Raw genomic sequence first — 20,294 nt, 5'->3', positions numbered from 1 at the left:
ACATCCATTTAGCTACCAATTCCTGTGGCTTCTACTCTCTAACATTGAAATGTTTTGTTCCCTGGGCTTGAATCACATCTTATTTGACTTGGGCACAGTGTCTGGCACATAATAGGTCTATATGTATTCCATGTATAAGTGAAGGCTTTTATATAAACCATTTAATTGAGTCAGTCTCAACTGAGTGTGGGGGTGATTTTTGCCCCCCTCCCCACAATGGAGTTTTGGCAATGTTTGAAGACACTTCTGATTGTTCTTACTGGGGTGTGCGTGTATTCTACTGGTATCTGGTTGGTAGAGACCAGACATGTGGCTGAACATCCTACAGTGCACAGATTTGCAACAGGAGATAGCGGGTCCAAATGTCAGTAGTACCAAAGTTGAGAAACTGTGTTCTAACTTAATTTTCAAAGTATCTCTCTCAGGTAGATGGAGAGTTTCTTCACTCAAGATATGAGAAAACACACTTGGAGAGATTAAATGACCATTCCAGGTCCTCTCAGTGGAAGGTAGTGACAGGACCAGGAATTTAACCCTAGGCCCTTGATTCCACATGTTAATAATAGCTAAATTATTTCAGTTACTTAGGTGAGCTACTTAGATGAGTACTGTGATATTTCACTTTAATTATCTGGACATTTGCCTTAGATTTTAGCCTTGAAAATCTGTCCATGTACTACTTGAGTGTAATATTAATCATTAGAAAATAAGGCAGAAAGTATTTGTGTGCTTATTTGAAAGGTATCTCTCCTGGAGATTGCTTTGGATTTTATATAAAAAATTTTTGAATTTTCTGGACTTACTGAGAGTGGGTTTCTCTAGTGAAGTGACTCAATCTGTGCCTGGATCTTATTAACAGTTCTGAATGATTAGTAATACAAGAATATTTAATATGGTTAAACTTGAGACCTGAAACATTTGAGATGGCCATTAGATCTTTCAAGCTAATACCTGATTTAATTTTTCATGTAGTACCTACATACATTCTGGGATTACACAGAACACAGAAGCTGTAAGCACATGAATCTGTTTACCACCTGCGTTGTAGCTCTGAAGTAAAACTAGGGTGTGTTTGTGTCTAGACCACTGTATGTTGTTTAGTGCTTGCCTCTCTAGAAACAGCAGGAAAGATGGAATAGGAAAGATGCTGATCAGAGTAACTAATTGGTCTAAGGGGAAAAATAGTTGGATGAGAGATGGGAGCTCTGGTGTGCAAGGATATTTCCAGTATATAAGATTTTGAGGGAGAAACAGAGAGAGATATTTAAGACATATTCTCTCTCCTCAAGGAGTGTTCAGATAGTAGATGAGATGTATGTATGTATCAAAACTAACAGAATAAGATAGCAGGAAGGTCAGATGATGGTAATAGCAGGGAACACAGAAGACAAAGCATTTTATATTGGTGAGATTTATATTTTATATTGGTGAGACCCGGGAAGGAATTAGCCTTCTTGGATGTAAAATACACGTATTTAATCCAAGTTGGAAAATATAAGTTAAAAGCATTGGTTACAGCCCGCGTGGAGGTATAGGCGCAGGCGGCTGGAACGGGGAGCTCCGCTTCCGGTGGCAGGGTCTGGGGAAGGGGCGGCAGGCGCCATGTCGGGCCGCGAAGGTGGCAAGAAGAAGCCCCTGAAGCAGCCCAAGAAGCAAGCCAAGGAGATGGACGAGGAAGATAAGGCATTCAAGCAGAAGCAGAAGGAGGAGCAGAAGGAACTCGAGGAGCTAAAAGCAAAGGCCGCGGGGAAAGGCCCCCTGGCCACTGGTGGAATTAAGAAATCTGGCAAAAAGTAAGCTGTTCCCTTGCGCCTGAGGCAGTGATGACCCTTAGTTCCATTCCTGTTTAAACACCTGGATTCCCTACCATGATATCTGTTGCCGCCTATAGCTAGAATGATGTGTTGTCTTGGAAACTATTGTACATTTAACAATAAACTTTTGTTAAAAAAAAAAAAAAAAGCATTGGTTACAAAAAATATTTCATAGTAAGTTATTATAGATAATATCATTTTAATATTGTCAAAAGAAAAATAACCCTTTCCTGGAATTTCTGTGCAATCTTTTTGATATCCAGATGTTCAAAAAGTAAATATCTTTATGAAAGATTTATTTTCCATTTAAAATTCTTTTTATGCTATCAGTTCTTCATGTTTGCAGTTTCTGAGTATTTCTGGGTTCTTTAGGGCACAATACCACATTGCAAGAGAATTATAAGAACCTTCTATATAATAATCCTTGAAGCCACTTGAAGTAGAATTTGAAGACTGTTGAGAAGAACATAAAATACCCTTATTTCCATCCTACCTTTGAAAATCTGCATTGACATTGCATTTAAGCCTGTGGTTCCCTCAAAGTTGGAATGGGTGGCTCTTCAAGAACAGCTGAGTCAAAACAGCAGAAAGATAGTCTTAGAGGCAGATTCAGGTTTATATTTTCAAAATTATGAAAAATATCCAGGACAAAAATTATACTTTAGTTCATAGTAGAAAGGAAAGTGTCTGAGAATCATTCCAGTGAGAGGCAGAAGTAAAACTACTAATTGACAGTACTTGTTTTACCTTTTACCTTAATTCCAAATTTAGTGTTAGACTGAACCATTTTGGCCACCAAAAATGGCAGTTTCAAAGTTAAAACTAACAGTGACTAAATATGCTGGGAATTGTGGTTAAATATGCTGGGAATGGAGAATTCCAATTTTGAAATCAGCAGTTGAAGAAATATAGGAATATGTTAACAAAATACATTACAAATACATGAATAACATCAATACATAAAAAATTGCGTCCCATTCAAGAATACCAACACTTGTGAAAGTTAGATTGATGGCATCAAAAAGTTATACTGTCCATCTGATTCATGGCAGAATAGAAAGATAATTCATGTAAAAAGTATAAAATTGAGAAGTCTTAAGAGAGACTAGAGGAAAAACAGGTAACTTGGTGATTTCATCCCCCAAATCTTATTAAAAATCTTTCAGTTAAGCTTATTTAAAGTTCTTCATTAATAGGAATGTTTGAACACATTACTCAAAAAAGCAAAATTAAACAGACCTCGAGGTGACGTTATTTTACACTGAGATATTACACAAATTATTTTTTAGCTCATGGAATATGGCAGCAGAAAGGATTAATTTTAAATTTCAGTCCAACATATCTAAATTGTAAATAGTAGAAACTGTGCTTTCCAAATGATTTGAACACTTTTATTCAGATGAATAGAGGAACACACTATCTCCTTTTAAATAGGACTGGTGTCAGGTAGAACTGTGAAGTAGCTAAAGATTGTTCTCTATTTGGTTCCAGACTCTTCTTTTTATGTTGTTTCATGTCCACGTCTGTCAATACCTACTTTCAGAAAAAGAACTGATAAACTCATTCACAGAAGAGTGAAATGCCTGAGGTTCACTTTGTGACCTCTTTCTGAAAAGTTGGCAGGCTGACTATTCCGTCTATTTAAACATTCTGCTAAACTATTAATTTTGGAATTTAATTATTTGATTTAATGATTTTTAAAAAAATTTTCTGATTTTCCTTGAATATAATCCTAGTAAAAAATGACTTATATATGTGGTATTACCATCTTCTTACTTGGGCTTTATATAAGATTTGTTTTCAGAACTTTTAAGATGACTGTTTGTATAGAATCTGACTCCTGGGGCTGGAATTAGTACCTGGTATGTAGCTTATAAGGAAGGTTCTAAAAAGTCTGTTTGAACAAATGCAGTGTTTGGAAGAACATAGGCCATGGACTAGGGAATAAAGTGATGGTAGAGGAATCAGGTAAAGAAGCAGATCAGCAGATCTGACCATGGGATGGGGCAGACGTGAGGCCAGAAAGGTAAAACTGGGGCCAGCAGGGTACAAGCAGGGGTGAAGATGGGTGAAGCTCAACCGAGGACTCCATATCTGCTTACTTGTGGGTCAACCTTCTTGGTCCTGGGACCTAAAAGAAACAGGGCAGAGCGGGACTTTCCTAGATATTATGATCATATTAACCTTTGTAACCAAGCAATTTGTTATGTATCTGTTAGTACAGAATATAAAACAGACATTACAGATGTTGTTTTGAAGAATCAGTAATCTGTAGAGGAAAAATAAAGTGCACATAGGAAATTGTGGGTATGAAGACAATTCATTGGTGACTGTATTATCTAAAATTAGGTGTTAGAAATATTAAAATTCAGTATTTCAATTCAGGTATTTGACAAAGGAGATATCAAAAGTGAAGAGGATCCACGACCTCATTTAGGTAAATGTAGAGCCACTTCACAAATGTTTATCTCGTCCTTTATTCAGAAAAATAAAAAGTAGAGAATATGAGATTAAAAAGTTTCATAAACTTAATTTAAAAATACTTTTATGTTTTAAGACTATGTCTTATAAGAAAAGTTCAGTGATACCATGCAAAAAACTATGAAAGCAAGTTTGCTCTGAAGTCTTACTGAATATCAAGCACTTAATGAATACCCATGCTTTGTCCAGTACTTTGCAAAGGGATAAAGGTAAATATTAATAGAAGGGTAGGAGTTAGGCCTCCTTCCTTAACTTCTATGCTCAGATCAGAGAAAATTCTGTGGAAACATCAAACACACTCTGTTAGATGCCAAGATGCGTGTCATAGCTTATTTTGATGATATTAAATTATGTAAGTGATGGTACTCCAGATTTTCACTCAGCTTTCTTCTTCTAAATGTAATGTTTCTTTTTCTCCATCTGTCTTCAATATTTTTTTTTAGCAGTGTGACTATGTTGTGTCTTTTTTTTTGGTAGCCTGTTTTTCCTTTTTTAAAACAAATCCCGGTTGAGGTTTTCTGGGATTTGTTGGTTTTCATTAATTTCGGAAAATTTTCTCTTCAAACATTTCTTTCTATCTCTTCATTCTGACTTCAGTTCCATATCTGTTAGGCCATTTGATATTATCCTATAGCTCTGTTTTTTCCATTTTTTAACTTCTTATTTTCCTTCTTTGCATGTGTGTTTATGTTTTAGTTTGGACACTTTTTATTAATCCATATTTAGATTCATTCTGTCCTGTCTGCTAATGACTCCATCAAAGGAATTCTTCATTTCTAATACTATTTTTTTTTTCTTCTTACTTATGGCAATTCCATTTGAGCCTTTCTTGTAGTTTGCATCTTTGCTGACATTTCCTGTTTGTTCATATATGTTCATCTTTTCCTCTAGATCCTTTAATATTCTAATCATATTTATCTTAAAGTCCCTGACTGATAGTTCCAATATCTAAGTCATCTCTGTGTTTACTCTTGTTAGTTGGTTATTTAACAGTGACTTGCCTTATTATTTTTCAATGTCTTTTACTTTTTATTGAATTCTGGACACTGTGTAGAAGAATTGAAGAGACTGAGTTAAATAGAATTTTTGCCTGGTGATAGACATGCCTTCTCTTCTTTCATGCCAGTAGTGTGGAGGTTGCCTGGATCTATTCAGAAGTTGTGCCCGATTGGGCTTTCTTGTTTTTATGGTTAACTTTAGTTCTTCACTGGCTTTGGATTACCCCACTGGTGGCTGGTTAAACACCTTGTGCTTAGCGTGGGGCTTAGGAGTGCCCAAAGGTTTTTCCTCAATGTTCCCATTCTACCCTGTCTACCTGAGCTACAGAGGGGTGTCACTTTTTGTTTCGTGAATTGGTATTGGGCTCTTGGTAGGCACAGGGAGTTCTCTGTCGTGTTGGTCCAGCCTCAGTCTTAAGAAGCTGCTGTGTGTCTCGGCTTTGGGGGTTAAGGTTTTCTCAGCATTCCTTCCTCTCTTCCCACGGCAGCCAAACTCTGCCTTGAGTATGTGGTTGGTCTTAGGTAAGAAAGAATTTGTCTCTCACCTAGCAGAAGCTGATCTCTGCTTGGCTTCAGTCCAGAATCCTGGAAGCTCTCCTGCTTCACTTCTGCTTCGGTCCCTTCCTCATAAGCAGTGCACCTTTGCATGGTTGCTGTGGGCAGCTGGGTGTGTTGTCCCTCCTTTAATCTCTCTGTGTGAGTATTATCACACTAAGACAGAATTCGAGGGTTGCTAGACAGCACCAAAATGCTCAGAGGAGACATCACCATCCTTTTCTCCTTTGCAATAGTCAGATAGTTGAAATAGTTGAAATGATATTAATAGTGTTAACCTTCAACTTCCTGAAGCCGTTTCTGAATCCCAAGTCCTTTCACCTTTGAGTTTTAGTCAATGCCCCTCTCTCCTCCATCTTCCTTCTTCAGAGTAATGGAATGGGAGGATTGAAGCTGCAGGTCTTCTACAGCAAGTTGGGAAAGGCTCTAGAAGCTGGGTGAGCAAGGTAGGGGTTGAAGGGAGCTGAAGCAGCAAGTATAAAAGCACCTATGTGTGTGGGAAGGGACCATATAGAAGTAAAGAACAAAACAAGAGAAAAAGAGAAAGTTTAAAGAAATTTTTTTTTTTATATGTCAGTAATTTTTTATTACACAGAATTTTAGGTCCACATGCTCTGGAACACAGATGAACGTAATAAGGGTAACCTTAGGAAACTGAAATTTCTTGGCACGTCTATGGAGGAAGTATACAAGCATTACCATGGTAGCAACTTTCTGATATGCTACATGGCTGTTTTTAGATAGATTTCCTTCTAAACATCAGAACTTCAGGAAGTGAAGTAATATCTTTAATTACGGTAACTTAACACGCGCTATATTTATTATGTGCCAAGTGCTGTGTTATGTATCAACTCATTTAATTCTCAGTCTTGTAAAATAGGTATTATTTCGCCCCATTTACTGACGAGGACCATAAAGCAAAAGAGGCTAAGTAAGCTGTCCAAGGTCACACAGCTAGTAAGCTCTTCCTGAAATGTGCTACTTTCCACATTAAATCTTGTACTTCAGTGCTTCCTGAGATGCTATTATTATAAATTCACACAAAATCACATTCAAATACACCATGTCTCAAAACTAGGTTTTTACCCTAAATATTTTTATGGGTTCCTCCGCCTGAGATAGTTTCAGTTATAAAACCTAAAATCAGGTAGCAGCCCATCCACCTTCTATTCTACTTTAGGATATGAGGAAGAAAGCCAGAGGAAATCTTTACTTCTAGCCAATGTGAATGCTGAACATTCACTTAGCACAGGTGAGAGCTGAACAATTGTAAATCAGATTTCCTGTCCATGCTATAGATTACAATGGGTAGCTAATAACATGATATAAACAGCATTGATACTGAATACTTACTAGGTGTTTGACATTAGTACTTATAATCTGAGAATACTCCTATAGATGAGGAAACTGAAGCTCAGAGAGGTGAAGTCATCTGTTCAGTCACATAGCTAGTAGTAAGTAGCCAAGTCAAGCTTAACTTTCTGCCATACCTCACTGCCTCTTATCTGAGCTGGAGCTCCAGTTTTATGTACATAGCACCCCACCTGTGATGCCCTGATGAAAGGGAGGCAGTGACTTCCGCCGGTTCGTTTCTTTCATACTTGCTCGCCGCCAGGACTGCCTCCTATCTTGATGACAGGCAGACTGCTCTTGTGGGGACAAATGAAGGGACCTGGATTCAAGTCCTTCCTGGTGGCTGAGATCACCACTGTCCCCTTTTTGGGGGCTACAGCCACGGTGAATTCGTTTCTTTGAAACACGTTCAGTCATCTCCAGGGAGGCGGACGATTTATTACACACGTCCACAGGGTTGGGATCTGATTCCAGTTGACGATCATGAGTCTTAGATGCCACTGGTTCCTCTTCTAGCACATCTCCGGTCTAGAAGTCATCCTGAGTGGAGAACCCCGGTGTCGGGGGTGACGACGGGCAAGCGGGGTGTGGGCTGAGCCGCGGTGTCCGACCCCAAAGAGGCTGGTGCGGGGTTGAGGAAGGCCTCGTCCGGGAACGGGCCTGCGACTTCCTCACCTCAGAAAGACGCCTGTCCAACCTAGAGCCTCCGTCTCCGAAACACAAGGCCGCAGGTCACTCTCTCCGCGACGCCGGGTTACCCCTGGACGCGCTGCACCAAGGCCGTTGCTCCTTCCAACTCTGGGACCACTTCACTGCCTTCCGGCGGCGCCAAAGCCGCCCCTTAGAAAACTCCCGCCGCCCAAGGACGCATGCGCGGGCGGCGGGCTCCCGGGCTCGCGCAAGCGCACTAAAGAAACTTTTAAAGTGTTATTTATTTTTACAGTGCCTATGTTACAGATCAAAATCAGGTCTGATCTTTATCAGGATCCCTTTTTTCCATTTTTTTCCCTAAAGTTTTAAAATTTAAATTATAAATACTTTTATATCAGCACTAATATTAATGTAAATAGGTATGTAAGGCCACAGTGGAAAAAGATATTGAAAAGTTCAAACAGATTTTTGAAGCTGTATAGACAAGGTAACTTACCAAGCTATCTGTGAAATGTCTTTCTTTCTTTAAAGCATTTATTATATATTCTATTCATATATCCCTCCAAAATAACATTGTATTGTGTTTCAGAACTAGAGCTTTTTTTTTTCTATGTGAATATATGAAAAAGACTTCATTGTATTTCTCCAAATGTAAGATGCACATGGTTTTTCACACTTTAATGTCTCCAAAATGGGGATGTATTTTACCACTGAGGGACTATCATGATAACCTAAGTGGCATGATTTTTTTCTTGGTAAATAGTATGTTTTATGATTAATGACATCTTAAATTTGAGGAAATATGATATACTATTTTACAGATGAAGAAGCTAATAACCATTTTGACTTTTGGGTAGTGATCCACCCACAAGGTATCACATGTTTATGTTTGAGATATTTAAAACCTTAAATTTGAATTTTAAAAAAATATTTTAACTTTTAGCTATGGTATAAAATATAGTGCCTTTCTTCCTACAGATTTAAATTATTTTTATTTTACTTCCTCTGCTTTTCAGTTTGTTCACAATCTCTGTAGAAATTTGACCAATCTATTTTCACTCCTATTTTCAGAGCAACTGGTGTGTATTTTATGTTCATAAAAGGATCTTCCAAAAAAAAAAAAGGATCTTCCAATAGTATATGTGCTTATGTGCTTTGTCACCCCAGTCCAGTATTATATATGCATGGAGAAATTAGACTAAAGTACTTAATTTCTCTTGTTTCTTTGAAGGGGATACATGTCCAGAGGACAATATTTTGATGTAATTACTATGTAAATGGTGGCAGAAAAAAACTCTTGAGTTTTTAAATTCAAGCTTTGTTGGGTAGATCATAATTTGTTGTCTTTGTCTCATAGGAATCCAGTTGTCTTGATTACAGTGACTGGATAGCAAAAGATGACTAAATGAAATGAATGACTTGTGCAGTAATAATTTTAAAAACCCTTAAGTTATCCCTAACTGTTAGCTTTAATTAAGGGCAGAGAATCTTAGTTACACCTTGACATCAAAAAGTACAGTCAAGTCTTTACTAGATTTGTTCATTGTCTGTATTGGGTCATATATGTATATAGCTTATGGGTTAGATAATTTGAGAAAGTAAATATTCTTTCTCACTATCAACATAGTTAAAACTCTTCTTTGAAGAGTTGTCACTTTTACATAGGAAAATATGGTGATGTAAAGAAAACTGTTTCCTAATTTGACTTAAAGCATTTTATTTGATTTGGTGGCTTCTCTTAGACCCAAATCTCAATCATCCTCCCTTATATATTCATTCCTCACTCCAGTAACGCACAGCTTCTTTAACCCCTGAATTCTGAACAAACACATGTGGAAGAACAATAGGATAGAATTCTGATAAAGCAAAATAAGCACTATCAAACCAGAGTTTTGGCATGTGTTTTGGAACAACTACAAGAAGCTATAATGTGCTCTCCAGTCAAGCCAGTTGGTCTCATTTGGGGGTCATCACTGAGGAGATACTAAAGAACTGTACAGAGGCTCTTTTTAGTGTTTGAGAGAATTCATCTAGACCCATTTGTACTGAATCAAAGATAAAAACAACTCAAGTTAATATTAATGATATTTTAACACATTGAAATGAGAAAAAAGGTAAAAATGAACTCTGCCAAGTGAATATAATTTAAATGAAATGCTTCTCAAGGAGCAATGCAATTGGCTGGACTTAGGAGAGATAAATGTTTGATAAGTTTTGGACTTAGGTCTGGGGGAATGTAGCTTGATTCTGGGCATATGAAAAAAATGAGAAAGGACCTCATTAGAAAATTTCAGGATATTAATCAGTCCTGGTGACCTTTGAGTAAGGACCTCATTAGAAAATTTCAGGATATTAATCAATCCTGGTGACCTTTGGGTTGGTTGGAGGAGTGGGATTATAAAGAAACTGTGTACCTACTAAGCACTCATGTCGAAATTGCTAGAGATCAGTAGAGAACCTACCACAAATTCATAGAAACACACTTTGCACCAGAAAAGCTGCTTTCACCCCCTTATATTTAATAACTGAAGTGTAAATGTAATTCATGGGTCTTCCTGAGTGGCACAGTGGTAAACAATCTGCCTCCCAATGCAGGAAATGCAGGAGACATGGGTTTGATCCCTGGTCAGGAAGATACCCTAGAGTAGGAAATAACAACCCACTCCAGTATTCTTGCCTGGGAAATCCCATGGACAGAGGAGCCTGGCAGGCTACAGTTCATTGGATTGCAAAGAGTCAGATATGACTGAGCATGCACACATGCAAATGTAATTCATAGTGAATGTTTATATATAATCAATTGTTCTTTAGTTAAATAAAAGAGGAAAACCAGGAAGAATGGATACATAGAGGAATTAGATGTATATGGAATGGATTTGGGGTTAATGGGTGTTTTTTTTTTTTTTAATGGGTGTTTTAAAAGGAATTCAAAAGGATAACATGTATCAAGACATGATACCAGAGGAGGAAAGTATTATTTAAAAGCCTAGTCACTATATATCATGCAGTAATTCCAGTATTTCTGAAATGTGTAAGACTGTATTAAAAATAAGTTACAAAGTTCTATGGCTTCAATGCAGGTTCATTCAGAGAACGGGAAAAAAGCCCTTTGTAAAATATGGAAACCATCTTGAGTTCAACAAATGCCAGAAAAAATTATAATTGTAAAACTGAGATGTCGAGTATCGTTATTACAGTGGCTGTGTTGTTTCCAATAACAATTTGGCGTTTTATTTAGTCTGTAACAATCTACAATTGAAATATAAAATAAAGATTTTTCTTTTATTTCCCTCTGAAGTTCTGTGCCAAGCTAAGCAGAACTGAATGAAACATCTGTGGATGATTAAAGCAAGCTTTCCTATGAGGCTTTGAATAGAAAGTAAACATGGATTTTATCCACAGTCAACAGCATTTACAAATGTAAAGGGGGGAAGCTACTGAGTTTGTGAAGAATGAGCTGTTAGAGAGGAAGTAGAAGTAAGGGACGGCAGATGGCGATAATTAGTTCCATGTGGTGAAAGCCTTCTGTTAGAAAAAAAATGACAGTGAGCTGCTCTGGTTGGGTGATATTTTATTGAAGCAGTATTTGTGTCTTGTTTCCTATCTTTGTCTTTCTAGAATTGTCCCATCTCACAAAACCAATCAACTGTGACTAACATGTGAGGGATTGTTTGGGAGTGTACTTTGGTACTCATGAGTGAGAAAAACTTGGGTTAGGGTGTTATCCAGTCTGGGGGAACGTCCCTTGAGTTGGACGCCCACTCATGTCTTCTACCTGGGATTTTCAATTCTCCAATTTATTACTTAACTATTTTGGGACAGTCAGAGTTCCCTAACTTCTTGAGACTGTGTTGTATAGTGCTGAAGAGCCCTGGCTTTGGTGCGACTTCCTGGATTTGAATTCTGTTTCCCTTCCTCACTAGTTACCTGAACTTGGGGCATGACCTAACCTTTCTATGCCTCAGTTTTCTTATCTGTACAGTGGAAATAGTTACAATACCAGACTTGAAGTATTGTACAACCTAATGGTACAGTTGTTGTAAGGATTAAAATTAATATATACTAAAAATGACCACCAAGTCATCTGGACCCCACCCTCGACCTACTGAAGCAGAGTCTGTATTTTTGATCACATATTCCTTCTCAGTAAACAATTTTTGATTATCTATCTTCACTATAGGCTTGTTAATATCGTTAGTAACTTATGTGTACTATTGTTCTAATATAGAACATACATTTTATAAGATCTATAAGACAGATTGTTTAAAAGAGAGAGGAAAATTAAATATAAAAATTTGAGTATCTTTTTTCCCATATCCTGGTAAATTAGGATTTAGAGGTCACTGGTTTAGAATATATTAATAACATAAAGAGAGTAGTACTGACTTCAACTAGCCAAAATCTTCAGGCAGCAGCAGCAAACAACACAGCACACAACCCCAGAGCTTTGGTAATCAGTTTCTCCATCCCCCGGGGCTCATGCCAAGGCCAAATGTGAAATCCTGTTCCCAGTTCCCTCTGTTTTGGATTTCAACAGTATTTTTGTTTACTTTTATCCCTTTGTTCTTTGTGCTTTTTTATATCGCCAACCAACTCACTTTTTGCAGTTATGACCTTGATGGTATTCAGAATCCTCTGTTCTTAGCCACAAATGTCAGTAGCTTTCAAAAAAGATGAAATAAGCTCTTTGTTTTTAATTGTTGATAAAGGTTTCCTCACTCGCACCTTATTTCAATTTTCTTCCCAACTGGCAGCGGTTGCAGCAGCTTTCTTAGTTCTGGGTCACCGGCAACCCTGTCTGAGTTATGCTGCATCGACATGCGGAGGCGTTAATCTTCTTTTGTTCCCTCTCACAGCCTTTCTCTAGCTTCACGATTCTCTGAGGTTGGTAACAACTCTTAAGAACATACTCTGTCACCTTGAATCAAGAGGGTTTTAGCTGAAAACTCAAAGTCTTTTAAAGATGTTGTTTCTCTCAGCTATGAATAGTGAGCGAAAATTTGAACATGACAGTCCTTAGTTGTAATGATATTTAGACGATGGATCCCATTACTTTGCATAATGTGGGATGCTGACATTTTATTCAAACATGTAATCCTTGTCATTGAGGGTGGGAAGGAGAGAGATTGCTACCTGAAGTAGGGGCAATACAGGATGGCACTACAGAGAAATGACATAAAGCCCCAAATAATAGTAATAATCATCTTCCATTTCCTATCTTGTCATTTTTGTAATTCACATGATGTCCTCTGGTACTGTTTTGATGATTCTGAGCAGCTGGTGCAGTTCTGAGCGATGTGTAGAACACTTCTTATATAAATGACTTACATGTTAACATTGATTATATTGAAACAAAGTAATTTGTATCATTAGAATCATATCAAAATATCACTGAATTACTTATCGATAAGCTTGCATTTGAATCCTTATTCTTTACATTATTATTATCTTGAGAGAGAATTCATTGGTGCTTTAATGTCACCAACTTTGTGGTAAATATTCAAGAACAGGAAGATAGTAGTATACATTGCTCTTTATTAGATTCAAGAAGAGTTTTATTTAATTTGAATATCCTATATGTACCATAAACTGATTAACAACTTAAAAATAAATTGAATGCAACAAAATAGTAGACATAAAAATACAAAGAATTCCATCTTTAGAGTTCTTGTAGGGACATGGTAACAGCCTAGAATTTTAAGTTCCTACCTCCCTTCCTAAAAATCATACAAGGAGAAAGCAATATATAAAGCATAAAATTAGCATAACGTAGAGTCAAGGAGAAAGGAACACTTGGCCTGAGTGATGAATCACCATTGAGGATATGTGGGGAAGACCATTCCAGATTGTTGAAGGTAGTACAAAGGCTCTGGGGAAGAAATGAGATTAGGTACCGAAAGAACATAAAGATCTGTGAGGCTTAATTAAAGTGAATGAATGGGGCATGCGTTAGGAGATGGTGATGATGATGATGGTGGAGACATAGGCAGGAGTCTGAACATGCAGGGCCTTATTCATCAAAGTAAATAATTTAGTTATTATTACAATACAATAGACAGCCATTGGAGTATTTATAGCAAGAGGGTGACATAGTTTTATTTACTTTTTAAAAGATCACTTTATTATTGGGACAATTGTGAAATTTGAGTAAGGTCTGTAGATAATAAAATTATCCATGTTAATTTCCTGATTTTTGAAAAGTATACTTTTTTTATAATGATACCAGAAATGATATTATATTCTTTATTGTTTAATTAAAAGCGATCTTTAGCACTCATGCCGTAACTATCAAGACATCACAACATAAAAGGCTTTGCTTATCAATATGATGAGGGAGATATAATTGACTTTTTACATCTTTTATTATTAAATGTTAATTGTGATAAGTGTATTCTTCATCCAAGAGAAAGTTATTGCTTTGAGGAAATACAGCTGAAGGTATTGAGGGGTAAAAAGGTGGAATTGTTACTGAATTGTCACCTGGACCCATGCTGGGGTCCTAGACTGGGCTGAGACCCCTTGTTTCTGCTGGGGAAATTCTTTTTCTGCTTACTGTGATCACTTTGTTACTGTGATACCAGTAACAAAACGAATGCTGAGACTGAAACAGTGCAAGCTTTATTCAATGGCCAAAGAATGGAGAAGTGGGAACTTACTGAATAGTTCTCAAGTTAACTTCTCAAACTGACACCATGTATATGTCACCACATATAAAAGCGGGTCGAGGTGGGAATTGGAAGCAACAGTTAGAACTGGACATGGAACAACAGATTGGTTCCAAATTGGGAAAGGAGTATGTCAAGGTGGTATATTGTCACCCTACTTATTTAACTTATATGCAGAGTACATCATGAGAAATGCTGGGCTGGATGAAGCACACTGGAATCAAGATTGCTGGGAGAAATATCAATAACCTCAGATATGCAGATGATACCACCCTTATGGCAGAAAGTGAAAAATTAAACAGCCTCTTGACGAAAGTGAAAGAGGAGAGTGAAAAAGTTGGCTTAAAACTCAGCATTTAGAAAACTAAGATTATGGCATCTGGTCCTGTCACTTCATGGCAAATAGATGGGGAAACAATGGAAACAGAGACTTTATTTTTTTGGGCTCCAAAATCACTGCAGATGGTGACTGCAGCCATGAAATTAAAGGACGCTTGCTCCTTGGCAGAAAAGTTATGACCAACCTAGACAGCATATTAAAAAGCAGAGACATTACTTTGCCAACAAATGTCCATCTAGTCAGTGCTATGGTTTTTCCAGTAGTCGTGTATGGATATGACTTTATCCATCACCTTTATAGAAAGGTGAGTGCCAAAGAATTGATGCTTTTGAACTATGGTGTTGGAGAAGACTCTTGAGAGTCCCTTGGACTGCAAGGAGATCCAACCAGTCCATCCTAAAGGAAATCAGTCCTGAGTATTCATTGTAGGGACTGTTGCTGAAGCTTAAACTCCAATACTTTGGCCATCTGATGCAAAGAACTGACTCATTTGAAAAGACCCTGATGCTGGAAAAGATTGAAGGCAGGAGGAGAAGGGGAAAGCAGAGGATGAGATGGTTGGATGGCATCACCAACTCGATGGACGTGAGTTTGAGTTGACTCTGGGAGTTGGCACTGGATAGGGAGGCCTGGTGTGCTGCAGTCCATGGGGTTGGAAAGAGGCGGACACAACTGAGCGACTAGACTGATCTGAACTGAGAGGAATGTCCATGACTTATCTGAGAACAGGGGTGTGGTTTGGACCTGCAACCAAGGCAACATTCCTTTTCAGTCCTTGTATGGGTTTCTTCAGTTGTCATGGCAACTGTCTGCTGTCTCAGTGCTGGTGGGTGTGTCATTTAGCTAATGTAATACAATGACTGTTTAATGAGGTTCAAGGTCTACTGGAAGTCAAATGTTGACCATCTTGGGCCTGGCTGGTTCTAACTAGTTATTGTCTTTTTGCAGCTTCCTCCTGAAATTTAGATAAGAGCAATTGGTTTCCACTTGAGGGAGAGCCAGAGGTTTAATTCTGGGGCAACAGCCTTGATAACGGGATATCTAAAATGCTTCAGAAAAAAAAAAAAATGTGTGTGGAGAGAGAGAATGATACATAAATGTGGTTAATGTTAACTTGGGAATTTGGGGGAAAATTACATAGAGCTTCTTTGTGCTATTCTTGTAGTAATGTCACAACTTTTCTGTAAATCTGAAATAATTTTGAAATAAAAAGTAAAGAAAGGAAATCAATGCTGACCTGTGTAAAGAATGATTTATATACAAGAAAATGTGGAAGCAGAGAGACTAGTAAAAGAAGTATGGCAGTGGTCTAGGAGAGCATTGATAGTGGGTGGATTGGGACAGTAGCAGTGAAAATAGAGAAAAATGATCAGATTCAAGACATACATGGTTGACTAAATGTGGTTGGTGAAGGAAAGAAAGGAATGATATATGACCTCAGGTTTCTTGGTTGAAATGATGTCCTTTTCTGAGAAGGGAAGACTAAAGTTGTTCAGAATATAGAAAAAGTTATCCTGGTTATTTGAGGTTTTGAGTTATTAGAGTTCATGGTGCTAGAACCTACAACTTACATTTTATAAAAGTTAAGTTCTTAATCTGACAAAACCAGAGGTTAAGTTCCTATAAATAACAATTAGTTTTGCTTCATTTTTTTGGTGGCATCTCTGTCTTTGAAAGAATATACCACGTATAAGAGAGGAAGCATTTGAGTGGGTTGGTTAAAAGAAAAAATTCCATCACCACATTTGACTAAACAACTCAGTATTTCCTCACCATTACCAGTCAAGGACATGATACAAGGATAATTATGCAGAAAAATTCCAAGAAGAATTATATTTAGAGTATGAACATTGTATGGGCTTATTGTAATAAATTCAAACATTATGGAAATAAAAAGTACAATTTTTCTTCTCTTCTAATTCTGTAGTGAGGAAAGTCCAATAGCAGTTGGATTGTTCTCCTTCCACACAGCTATCCCTGTAGTTCCCAACCCTCTCCATATGTATCTATAACATAGTTTAACTTTTTGTATATATAAAAATAGGGTTGTATTAGTTATCTCTTGCTTTGTATAAAATTCCCACCATCCCCCTCCCCCAAATGTAGCAACTGGAAAAAACAAACATAATTTCAAAGATTCTATGGGTCAAGAATCTGGGTGTGGCTTAGCTGAATCCTCTGCTTCCAGGTCTCTTTTGAGGCTGCAATTAGATTGCTGGCTGGGGCTGTGGTATCAGATGAAGGCTCACCCGGGAAGAATATGCTTCCAGATCACTCATGTGGCTGTTGGACTAAAGCCTTAGTTACCTGTCTGTTGGAGGCTTCCCTTAGTTCTTTGCCACAGGAATCTGTCTATGGGGGCAGCTCACAGTATGGCTTCACATCATTGCCAGCATTTGGGCTTTTTCTTATGCAGGGTTTTGGTCATTCTAAGAGGTATGTAGTGTTATCTTATTTTTTCATTTGCATTTACCTGATGATATAGGGTGTGGAACATATTTTCATATGCTTGTTTGCCATCTGTATATCCTCATCTTCTTTGAGGTGTCAGTTAAAATCTTTGGCACATTTTAAAAATCAGGTCATTTTTTTCTTATGGTTGAGTTTTTAAGAGTACTTAAGAGTTGGAGAAGCTGGGTGTTCACTTAATGCGCTTTCACTTTCTCTGGTGAGAGCAGTCATGGGTGGAAAAACTCTCTTGGGTGTAAGCTATATTGTCTTGGGAGAGGGATACTGCAGGTTAAGTCAAACTGCTCTTACCCTTTCCAAAGCATCCAAATTCGTTTTTTTTTCCCTCCAGTGGGATACTAGAATCTCTTTAGAGACCTGGCCTTCCAAAAAGATTTTCTTGTTTGTGTGTATTTGTCTAAGAGAGTGTTTTCCAGGTACTCACAGACTATAATAGGCCAGAGTGGCTGGAGCCAGTTCATGGGCCACTGCAGGTCCACAGCCAGAACTGAGATCTGCCTATATGTCTATCACCTAATGCTGGATGGGTGAGACTCTCCTAGGTCTGTTGACATATAGTGCTGGATTTCAGATCTCCCACAGGCACTTTTGTTGGTGTATAAATGCTGAATTATTATTTTTGGCAGGGGGTGATGGTGTCAAGGGGGACAGAACAGTGAATGTCTTGGCTATGATGCTGATGTCACTTTTCATGTTCACATTTTGATATGTGGTATTCTCATGGTCATTTATATCTTTTAAAAAACTTTATTGTGAAAAATTTGGATAATGAAGTAAAATAATGAAGTCTCAATTTTATACCACTAATTTCAACAAATGTGTCCATTCTTGTGTATCCATACCATGCTCTCCCAACCTTCTGGTTTACTTTAAAGCAAAGTCAGACATATTTTTAAAACATCTTTAAGTACTTTTATTTGCATCTCTAACAGACTTGAACTCTTAAACATCTACAAATGGAGAAAGTAACTAAAATTCCCTGTACCATTTAATAGCCAATCAGTATTTAAATTTCCCCCACTTATCCATGAATATCTTTTTTCAGTCAGTCGGTCAGTTCAGTTGCTCAGTCATGTCCGACTCTTTGCGACACCATGAACCACAGCACGCCAGGCCTCCCTGTCCATCACCAACTCCCGGAGTTTACTCAAACCCATGTCCATCGAGTCGTTGACGCCATTCAGCCATCTCATCCTCTGTCGTCCCCTTCTCCTCTTACCTTCAATCTTTCCCAGCATCAGGGTCTTTTCAAATGAGTCAGCTCTTTGCATCAGGTGGCCAAACTATTGGAGTTTCAGCTTCAACTTCCAATGAACACCCAGGACTGATCTCCTTTAGAATGGACTGGTTGGATCTCCTTGCAGTCCAAGGGACTCTCAAGAGTCTTCTCCAACACCACAGTTCAAAAGCATCAATTCTTTGGTGCTCAGCTTTCTTTATAGTCCGACTATCACATCCATACATGACCACTGGAAAAACCATAGCCTTGGCTAGACGGACCTTTGTTGACAAAGTAATGTCTCTGCTTTTTATTATGCTATCTAGGTTGGTCATAACTTTCCTTCCAAGGAGTAAGCATCTTTTAATTTCATGGCTGCAGTCACCATCTGCAGTGATTTTGGAGCCCAAAAAAATAGAGTCAGCCACTGTTTCTACTGTTTCCCCATCTTTCCCATGAAGTGATGGGATCAGATGCCATGATCTTAGTTTTCTGAATGTTGAACTTTAAGCCAACTTTTTCACTCTCCGCTTTCACTTTCATCAAGAGGCTCTTTAGTTCTTCTTCACTTTCTGCCCTAAGGGTGTGTCATCTGCATATCTGAGGTTATTGATATTTCTCCCAGCAATCTTGATTCCAGCTTGTGCTTCTTCCAGCCCGGCGTTTCTCATGATGTACTCTGCATATATGTTAAATAAGCAGGGTGACAATATACTGCCTTGACGTACTCCTTTTCCTATTTGGAACCAGTCTGTTGTTCCATGTCCAGTTCTAACTGTTGCTTCCTGACCTGCATACAGATTTCTCAAGAGGTCGGTCAGGTGGTCTGGTATTCCTATCTCTTTCAGAATTTTCCACAGTTTGTTGTGATCCACACAGTCAAAGGCTTTGGCATAGTCAATAAAGCAGAAATAGATGTTTTTCTGGAACTCTCTTGCTTTTTTGATGATTCAGCGGATGTGGGCAATTTGACCTCTGGTTCCTCTGCCTTTTCTAAATCCAGCTTGAACATCTGGAAGTTCACGGTTCACATATTGCTGAAGCCTGGCTTGGAGAATTTTGAGCATTACTTTACTAGCGTGTGAGATGAGTGCAATTGTGCGGTAGTTTGAGCATTCTTTGGCATTGCCTTTCTTTGGGATTGGAATGAAAACTGACCTTTTTCAGTCCTGTGGCTACTGCTGAGTTTTCCAAATTTGCTGGCATACTGAGTGCAGCACTTTAACAGGGTCATCTTTTAGGATTTGAAGTAGCTCAACTGGAATTCCATCACCTCCACTAGCTTTGTTCGTAGTGATGCTTCCTAAGGCCCACTTGACTTCACATTCCAGGATGTCTGGCTCTAGGTGAGTGTGAGTGATCACACCATCGTGATTATCTGGGTCATGAAGATCTTTTTTGTACAGTCCTTCTGTGTATTCTTGCCACATCTTCTTAATATCTTCTGCTTCTGTTAGGTCCATACCATTTCTGTCCTTTATTGATCCCATCTTTGCATGAAATGTTCCCTGGTATCTCTAATTTTCTTGAAGAGATCTCTAGTCTTTCCCATTCTGTTGTTTTCCTCTATTTTTTTGCGTTGATCACTGAGGAAGGCTTTCTTAATTTGGCTGGTTTTATCACCATGGTGTTGTTTAACATGTTCATCTAACTTTAGTTCACCTTTAACTAAAGGCTTGATCAGATTCAGGTTGAGTTTAATAATTTTGACGAAGATTTCCTATAGCTGGGCTTCCCTTGTGGCTCAGC

The 20,294-nt window shown here is 38.1% G+C and overlaps 1 protein-coding gene and 1 long non-coding RNA gene across 2 annotated transcripts in view; both read left to right on the top strand.

The window, feature by feature from the left end:
- LOC122421354 overlaps positions 1-20,294 on the top strand; it is a 310,048-nt gene that overhangs the window by 101,886 nt on the left and 187,868 nt on the right. The gene's annotated exons all lie outside the window — the stretch shown is intronic.
- Positions 1,513-1,962, top strand: LOC122421352 (translation machinery-associated protein 7). Its single transcript, XM_043437220.1, has one exon. It carries the CDS (start codon positions 1,603-1,605, stop codon positions 1,795-1,797), a length of 195 nt encoding a protein of 64 aa, XP_043293155.1. The 5' UTR covers positions 1,513-1,602; the 3' UTR covers positions 1,798-1,962.

The sequence above is a fragment of the Cervus canadensis genome, chromosome 18 (genome assembly GCF_019320065.1).
Source record: "Cervus canadensis isolate Bull #8, Minnesota chromosome 18, ASM1932006v1, whole genome shotgun sequence".
Taxonomy (NCBI): domain Eukaryota; kingdom Metazoa; phylum Chordata; class Mammalia; order Artiodactyla; family Cervidae; genus Cervus; species Cervus canadensis.
Note: the sequence above shows the minus strand (reverse complement) of the source record. Positions and strands in the feature narration are given on the sequence as shown.

Bases quoted from the DNA above. Each gene is read 5' to 3' on its own strand.
- LOC122421352 (XM_043437220.1), top strand. From the start codon at position 1,603: ATGTCGGGCCGCGAAGGTGGCAAGAAGAAGCCCCTGAAGCAGCCCAAG.